This window comes from Melospiza georgiana, chromosome 20 (assembly GCF_028018845.1).
Source record: "Melospiza georgiana isolate bMelGeo1 chromosome 20, bMelGeo1.pri, whole genome shotgun sequence".
NCBI lineage: Eukaryota > Metazoa > Chordata > Aves > Passeriformes > Passerellidae > Melospiza > Melospiza georgiana.
Window position 1 is genome coordinate 11,402,678 of NC_080449.1, and position 8,829 is coordinate 11,411,506.

The window sequence follows — 8,829 nt, forward strand, 5'->3', positions numbered from 1 at the left end:
CAGCAGGAGCAGCAGCGTCCCCAGGGCCTTGGGGTGGCCATGCATGAGCAGCAGCCGCACTAAGGGGACACTCCAGGGGGACACTCCAGGGGGACAGTGACCTCCCCCTTGCCCAGCCCCGTGTCAGGGTGAGCCCAGCCGTGCTCTCACTGCCGTGCAGCCCCAGGGAGGTGCCCAGAGTCTGGTTCCTCACAGGGCCCTGCTGCAGCCCGTGCCAGCCTGGCTGCAGGGGCACTGAGGGTGAAGCCCCCCGAGGGAGGGGCAGCAGGGATGGTGGGGGAGGGCAGCGAGCAGGGCTGGGCTCACCCTGCTCCCAGGATGCTCCTGCACGAGCTGGACCAGGCTGTGATTGTCTTGGCTGGAGTTGAAGGACTTTCTCATATAGTTTGACTTGTTCTTTTCGGATGATGAATGGGACTCTGACTTCAGCAACATCTGTTTATTTTTCTTGTATGTAAAACCTCATGTGCAGAAGAAATTTCTGGGTAATTACTGGAGGGGGGAGTGTGGCCCTGCAACTCCACAGCAACTGCAGATCTCCAAAGTGATCCCACCCCCTTCTCAAAACCCCTTGCACACAGGTAGTGACACCTGACACTCACCAGGTGCCCCAGCACTGCCCAACACTGGTGCTCAGCCCACACCAGCAGGTTGTTCTGAGCAGTAGCAGCAGCACATCCAGCATCCCAGCAGCTCTGCAGGACTCCCCGGTGCCAGACCCTGCTGTCCTCACAGCATTCTGCTCCCCCAGGACACATGGCTTCTCCCCCTCCATCCTTGCTCCCCATCACCTCCCTCACACCCCACAGCAGCTGACCAGATGGACCAACACGTCACAAGCCACGTCCTGAGCCAGGACCCTCCTTCCCAGCCCAACTGGGCACTCTGTTTCCATCCTCTTTCTCAAACACAGTAAACTGAACCATATTATTTTCCTGTCAGGTTGTTAATGGTTTCCACATGCTGCACGGGCCGGCCATGGCGTGTCCCTCCCTGTGCCCACCATGTGCTGAAGCCCTTCCCACCACAGCACAGGCCCTGGCACTGCCCGGCCTCCCTGAGCACCACAAATCTGTTCCTCTGAGCACCTCTCTGGGCAGTGCCATGCAGGAGGCTGGGGAAGGGACAGCAGCTGCAGTGCTGTGACCGTGGTGTCACCAGCTCGGCTGGCTGTGGCACAGAGCCGTCCAGCTGGGAGTGGCACAACCCCACATGGGCAGGGCGGGTGGAAAACGATGGGAAGGTTTTGTCCAATCACCAATCCCACCTTCTCCATTTGTGACTCACAGCCTCAAATCCCAGAGGGTTCCTCACACTCTGCACTCCAGGCTGTGCACGACCAGGCACTTGTCCCTGGCATTGCCCAGGGCACACAGGTCTGCCACGAACTGCAGGTGCTGCCAGCACATTGGCCACCCCTGAGCCCTCTGCCAGCCCAGGGCCTGGTGCTCAAGCCCCCCAGGACCACCCATCACCCCTTTTTGGCACGACAGAACCCTCCCCAGCACCCTGTGCTAAGGGTGAGCACGGGCACAGTGACCCCGTCCCGCTCCGTACCGTTCTCCGCCGCGCGCTTCAGGTTCTCGATCATGGTGTCGTAGTGGATCCGGCACAGCACCTTCTCCTCCACCAGGCCGAACTCCTCGCCCGTGGAGAGCTGCCTCTTGCAGGAGAAGCAGGCGAAGCAGGCCAGGTGGTAGGCATTGCCCCGCGCCCGCCGCACCCAGTCGCTGGCGTAGATCTGCCTGCCACAGCGGGCACACTTGGTACCGAACCGGCTGCGGGGAGAACAGACGGGTGAGGGCACGGAGGGAGGGCAGGGGAAGGGCAGCAGCACCATGCCAGGGCGCAGGTGCTCCTGCCAACCCCGTTATTCACCCCAATTCCCACAGCACCCGTGCATGCAGAGATGCAGCGGGGCCGCCCCAGCGGTGCCCGTGCCGTGGCAGGGAGGGCAGCATGGGCAGCAGTGGGTGTAACTCGCTGCAGCCCTGTGAATCAGCTTCCCAGCCCGTGGGTTTTTTATTTTGATAACAGCCAGTGTGACACTGGGATGGAAACTGTGTCAGAGTGGGTTCTCTCCCGCTGCCATAAATCAAACCATGTGTGTTCTCCTCACACGTACAGGCGCACACATCTGCTTTTTCCCCCGTGGAGGAGGTGTCCTCACTGTGAGAGGATGATGACTGTGCTGGAGTGAGCTGTGCTGGAAGGTAGCTCAGCACAGTCAAGAGGCAACAAGACAGCCAGGATCCTCTCACCAGGTGATTGTCTGAAAACCCCCATTCCTGTCAGGATGCTGATGGTCAAGGCAGGTGATTCACGGGGAGCAGCAGACGTGGCCCCCATGGCCCTGAATCCCCAGGTCAGTGTCTGACATGAGGTTCAATTTCTGCATTTCAGTACTGCTGCTGCTTAAAATAAGAAATGCAATGAACAGCAGTGAGAGCATCAGGAGAGACGGGAGCATCTCCTCTGCCACCCCAGAGGTGGTACTGGCTCCAACACAGTCAATGCACTTCCCCACACAGCCCCAGCACTGCCACTGTCACCTCAGGCTCCCGAGGGCTCCTGCCAGCCCCTCACCACAGTGGGAAGCAGAGCCACTGCCAGCCCTGCCCGGGCAGCTCCAGCATCTCCCAGTGCAGGCACAAAACACCGACAAGGAACAACCACAGCAAGCGACAGGAGAGACCCCACAGCACAAACCCTTCGGTTCAGAGGCCAGAGCAGCCCCAAGCTCTGCACACAGGCCCAGGCCAGGCCACCAGGGCCAGTGTGCTGCCCCTGCCCAACCCCACACCGAGGAACTGCTGCCCACCATGGGCCCAGCAAGATGTGGAAATACTGTCCTGTGCTGGATTAGTAATAGCAAAACTATTTGGGAGGAAAAGAAGGGTCTAAATTTTTCAGCCTGACCATAGCTGACCAAAGAGAAGAAAAAAAAAGAGGACATTTCTGTGCTGAAATTATACAGAGACTTAGCTAAGAGACTTCACTAATTTACTTCAGATGGGAACATTGTAAACTGACTTTGTGCCAGCTCGTTTATATAAACGCACAAACAAAAGAACTGTATTAATTTTTTATTTAGAAATAAAGATCATTCCTGTAAATTGAATTACTTTGAACAATGTGCTATGTAAACAGTGGTACTTGCTGAGCAGTATCAGGCGAGGGGCAGGCACACAGAGCTAATGGCACGTGGTGATCGCCGCTCCCCGCTCCAGCCCCAGCCAGGGGAGCACAGCACGGCCGGGGGAAACTGAGGCACCACTCAGAAAAGGTGACACTGCCCTGTCCCACATCAGCTGGGCACTGGGGAGACACCCAGGCATCTCCTGAGGAGCGGGCAGGACCCCCAGGCTGGCAGCAGGGCCCAGGGATTTGGGCAGGGTTTGCTGAAAGGCGCTCGGTGGCCGTGGCAGCAGCACAGGCAGAGGCTGATGCCCCTGCCCCTGCCCCTGTCCCTGCAGGGCCACGCCATGAGCAGAGCCTGCAGAGAGGCTGAGGCTCAGCACAGGCGGGCACGGGGCTGCAGAGCCTGCAGCAGCAGCAGCAGCAGCAGCACTGTCACTGCGCCTGCGGCTCCCGGCCAGCTCCCTGTGTCTGCGGCACCGCTGCAGCAGCACAGCCAGGGCTGGGGCAGCACCAGCACCCACTGCCACCCCTCAGAGCTGGCACTGAGGGACCACCACTGCCAGGGACACCGCAACGGGGAGAGAAATGCCTGCAAGAATTCTGCCCCGACCATCAGCACTGCAAATTACAGCTCAAACACAACACAGGGTTTAGCTCACTGAGCTCACAGGGCAGTGAGAGCCCAAAGAGCCCCAGGAAAGGGGCTTCACAGGACTCCTGCCACCTGCCTGGCAGGGACAGGGCCACACTGTAGCAAGACACACAGAGCCAGAGGATTTGTCCAAGCCCAGAACTGTGGCACAAACTGCAGCATTACCAAATGCTACCAGAGCCGTGGGCTCACGCCCTGCGTGCATGGTTTGTGGTCAGGTGAGCAGATGCTCATCCCAAAGGTTAACTCTGGGAGACAGAAACTGACAGCAACCAGGAACGACTCATCCAGAGACACTCATCCCAGGAAGACTCATCCAGGAAGACTCATCCCACCTCCCCCAGGGGCGGCCGCATCATCTGGGGCGCAGGAAGAGCAGGGGCGGGAGGACGCCCCTGGTGCATCCTGTCTCTCCCACGCCGCTTGTCCCCAGGTGCCACAGCTCCCCCAGCCCTCCTGTCCATCCCTGCCTGTGGGAACAGGGCAAGGAGCACCCAGCCCCAGGGCCACGCAAGCTCAAACATCCCTGTCCCCTCCTGGTCCTGTCCCCTCCTTAGGAAGCCTCTGGCACACCCTCAGAGCCAGCTGCAGCTCACATCTGCCCAGGCCCTCAGCAGAGCAGCAGCGGTGCCTCAGCGAGGACCTTCACGCTGTGCCACTGCAATGCCCGAGCTGGAGCATCATCCTGGAGGGACACAGCCTCTGGATGAAAGCCACCTGAGCCACAGCCAGGCCAGGGACCCCAGGGTCACATTCCTGCAGCCTGCCCACCGAGGGCACAGCAGGAATCACACCAGGATCACGCTCTGGACAACTGGAGCCCTGGGAGCTTGGCTGTGAGCAGCCCTTGCATGGCTGGGAACACAGTGTTCTGCTCAATGAGCTCCAATTCTAATTTGGTTCTCCTTGGAGCGCTGGAGCCTCAGATGCCAAATGTAATTATTTGACAAGACACAGGAAACAGCAGCATTTGCTTAAAAATGCACACGAAGACACGGAGTCACGGCAGAGCCAGCACCTACAGAGCCCCTCACGGGGACAGAGAAGGGACACTGGCACAGAGCAGGCCTAAGCACACTCCCCGTGGGCAGTGGGGCTGTGACATGACAGCCCGTGCCTGACAGCCTTCATCCTCAGCGTCCTCAGAGGAATGCAGAGCATCCCTGCGACCTGTGCAGAGCATCTCACTGCCCTTCCCTCTGCCTCGGCTCCAGGGACCACACGCCACAGGATGGGGTTTCTCCTTTGCTTTAAAAAAACCCCCACACATTTAATCTGCCTCAAATAATAAATAAAATTTCCAACACCCATCCCGAGGATCAGGTTTAGCCCGTGCCGCGCACCAGGTTCCGCCGGCCGCAGTCAGCAAGATGCCAGCCAGGATCTGCCGGGGCTGGGTGGCTGCAGGAGGGGGCCGAGGGAAGGGGCACGGGGCGAGTGTGCCGGGGCCGCGGGCGGGATCCCAGCGCTCGGGAGGGTCCCAGCCGTGCCCAGCGGCTCCCGGCCGCTCACGGCACCGGCGGAGGGGGCTCGGCCCGGCGGGTTCAGCCGCGGGGGGAGGCGGGAGCGACCCCCGCCCACCCCCCGAGCACCGCGGCGGGGCCGGCCCGGGTTCGGAGGAGCCGCAGCGATCCCCGCGGGCTCGGGGGCACCGAGGCAGCTCCGCACCCGCCGGGCTCCCAGCGCCGCCGCCGCTCAGAGATTCACCAAAATAAAATTTTAAAATCTCTCCAAACCCCCACATTTCTGTGCAAAAGGCGAGTGCGGAGCGCGGGCTGGGAGCCCCCGCGCCCCCCGAACGGGTGCCGCAGGAACCGGGAGCGTCCTGCCGCGGCTTCCGCGATTTTCGTTTTATTTCCCTTGGCCGGTACCGGCGGGCAGAGCCTCCCTGCTCCCAACGGGGAAGGGGCTCGGAGCTTCTTGGACGGGAGAAATCGCAAAACTGATTTATTTTAACATTATTATTTGCCGTATTTGCTCAAAGGTCATTTCGAGATCCCGGCGCTACTTTAAAACCGCCTTTGGAAAGGTACGCTCTCAAAAACAAACGAAAAAGAAACCAAACACGAGCGGCACCAGAACGGCGATAAATGAATGAAAACGCTCAAAGTGCTCCAAAACAGCACCGCGGCCCCGGGACCCCCTTGTGCCTTTCTCTACTGAGTGGGGAAAATTTCACTGAAATCACCGAAAATTGCGGTTTGAAAATAATAACAATAATAACAATAATAATAGTAATAACAACAACGAAACCCATCACAGGGCAGGACGCAGAGCGCCGCAGCCTCGGGACTGACCCGGTTCTCCGAGCCCCGCACTCCCGGCGGCACCGCACCGAGCCCGGCGAGGGCAGGGGCTGAGCTGCGGAAAATCGGGCAATCGCAGAGCCTTTAACAAAAAACACCGGGGGAATCTCTGGGGTGCTCCCCGCGCTCCCTGCCCGCTGTCGTCGGGGCAGCCCCGAGCTCCGCCGCTGCCGGAGGATGCTCCGAGCCCCCCGCGCCCCGCCGGGGTCATTCCCATTTCCTGCCCGCCATTCCCCTTCCTCCCGGGTCAAACAGCATTCCCTCATCCTGGCAGGATGGGGAAAATCAGAGCGGGGGTTCCAATGTTTAGTTAAACCCCGGCGAGGAGCTCAAAATACTCAGTCCCCTCGTGCGAGTCAAACGGAGGGAAAATTAGTGGTTTAAGGTTTAGAACAGAAAGCCGGTCAAAACCAGAACACCCTCCCTGCGGGACAGGCTGTCCCGGGTGTGCGGGTCCGGACCGAGCCCCGCCGGCCGCAGCTGCCGCCGCCGTTCGTTTCCGTTCCGTAACGCGCTCCGTGCGGCCACTGCGGGCCCACAGCGCTGACAGGGCTCCCCGAGAGCCGCTGGGCACCGCAGGCTGGCAGCGCCGATTTCCCTCCGGCAGGAGCCGGGACGAGGCCGTTGGAGCCCCTTTTCCCCTCCGGCAGGAGCCGGGACGAGGCCGCTCGAGCCCCTTTTCCCCTCCGGCAGGAGCCGGGCGCTGCGGCCGCCGGGCCGGGAGGAGCGGGGGCTCGGGGCGGCCCGCACAGCCCGGCCAGAGGGCAGCGATCCCTCCGGCCGCCGGTGCAGCTGCACCCCAAACTCCCTTCCTTCTTTCCTCCCCGTTTCCCGAGGCTCACCTCCCACCCGGCTGCTGCAGAGAGCCCGGCGGGTTTCCCAAACCTTCCCCCGGCAGCGCCCGAGCGGCCCCGAGCCCGCGGCAGCCGGCGAGGGCTGAGCCCCCCGAGCGGCCCCGGCCCGGCCCCTACCTGAAGTAGTCCATCTTGCAGAAGATCTCCTTGTTCTTGATGTAGCAGCTATGCTGCTGGCGCAGCGAGGTGCGGCACACGGAGCACTCCAGGCACCGGACGTGCCAGATGAGGTTGTTCACCTGCGGCAGAGCAGGGGCTGAGACCCGGGGCCACCCGCCGCCCCCCGCCGCCCCCGCCGCCCTCCGCCCCGCTCACCTTCAGCAGGTACCGGTCGAGGATCTCCAGCCCGCAGCTGGAGCAGACGTTTTTGCCGGCCGACGGCGTGGAGGAGGAGGAGGATGGCGGGGAGCAGACGGACGGCGTGGAAGGGGTGCTGGGCGCTGAGCGGGCGTCCTCCTTCTCCAGGGTTCCAGGCAGAGGCTCCGCGTCGGGCTGCGACTGCGGGCAGAGCCGCGGCGGGTCCGTCAGCCGGGACCCCGCCGCTTCCCGCGGCACCGAAGCGCAGCGTCCCGCCGGGTCCCCGCACTCCTCGGCATCCCCGGTCCGGCGGGTTCGCACAAACCCCCGACATCCCCGGCGGGACCCCGAAATCCCCGGTCCGCGCGTCCCCGCAGCCCCCGGCCCAGCGGATCCCGGCGGGTCCCCGCTGCTCCCGGCACCCCCGGCCCGGCGCGGCCCCGCATTCCCGGCCCGAACCCGAAAGCCCCGGCCCCGCTTACCATGGCTCGGGAGTGCGGGTCCAGACAGCGGGAGCTCCCCTTGGGCAGCGGCTCCGGCGGCATCACCTTGATGGAGAGAGCGGGAGAGGGAGGCTGCGGCTCCATGCGCCGGGCGAGCGCGGGGCACCCTATATAAACCGCCTCAAAACAATAAATAAGAACTTTCTAGTGGCCATTTAAATCCTTTGCAACAAAAGCTGCGTCTCTTTAATGAAGCAATTTGAATGTGGATTGAATTCTCCCCCTGCCTGCACTTAACCCGGGCCTCTTGAAGTAATCGCTCGGTTCCCATGCGAGCCAAGGCGCTGAAAAACCCCCCAAACTACCTGCAATTAGAAATTGCCGTAAATGCCCGAGATAAGAGGTACCAGAGTGTCAATTCCGGCTGTCAATCAGGGAATCCATCAGGCCACCCAAAGAATTGCAAATTTGATTTTTTTAATGGTAGTAATTAAAAATCGAAATTCTTCCCCCTCTCCCTCCGCCGAGCACAAAACGCCCCAGAAAACGGCGGGATGGAAAAATCCACCCCTCTGGCGCGGGAGGCGGCGAGCGGCCCCGGCCCCGGCCCGGCCCCAGCCCCAGCCCCGGTACCGGCCGCCGCGGGGAGCCCGGCCCCGCTCCGGCCCCGCTCCCGGCCCCGACGGCAGCGGCGGCGGCGGCAGCGCTCACCTTGCCCGCCTGGGCGCCGGCCGGGGCGCGGCGGCCAGGGCCCCGGGGCTGCCCGCCCCCATGGCTCCGGTGCATGGGGCGGGCGCGCCCCGCTCCGCCCGCCGCCGCCGCGCTCCGTGCCCGCGGGCGGCGCGTCCCGCGGCCGCGGCAGGAAGGGCGGGGAGCCGGGCGGGGAACCGCGCCGGCCCCGCTCCCCCGCCGGGGGCGGCCGCGGGCCGGGCAGGAAACGGCGCCCCCCCGCCGCGCCCCGGGGGCCGCCCGCCCCGCCGGGCCCCGCTACCTGCGGCGGCAGCACCGGCACCGGCGGCGGCACCGCCCGCGGGCGCGGCGGGGAGGGCAGGGGGCAGCCCGAGCCCGGTCCGGCCCGTCCCGGTCCTCCCCCGCCGCCGCCCGCCCCGACGGGGCGCACGGTCCGAGCCGGCCCC

At 63.3% G+C, this 8,829-nt stretch overlaps 1 protein-coding gene across 2 annotated transcripts in view; it reads right to left on the reverse strand.

Moving 5' to 3' along the window:
• LHX6 (LIM homeobox 6) overlaps positions 1–8,479 on the reverse strand; it is a 21,066-nt gene extending 12,587 nt beyond the window's left edge. For both annotated transcript variants that reach the window (XM_058038009.1, XM_058038008.1), the window contains exons 1-5: positions 8,405–8,479; positions 7,733–7,873; positions 7,269–7,451; positions 7,071–7,192; positions 1,558–1,778 (exon numbers count right to left, since the gene is read on the reverse strand). In XM_058038009.1, coding sequence (XP_057893992.1) covers positions 1,558–1,778; positions 7,071–7,192; positions 7,269–7,451; positions 7,733–7,873; positions 8,405–8,479 — 742 coding nt within the window. The remainder of the gene's footprint in view (positions 1–1,557; positions 1,779–7,070; positions 7,193–7,268; positions 7,452–7,732; positions 7,874–8,404) is intronic.
• Between the last annotated feature and the right edge of the window lie 350 nt (positions 8,480–8,829).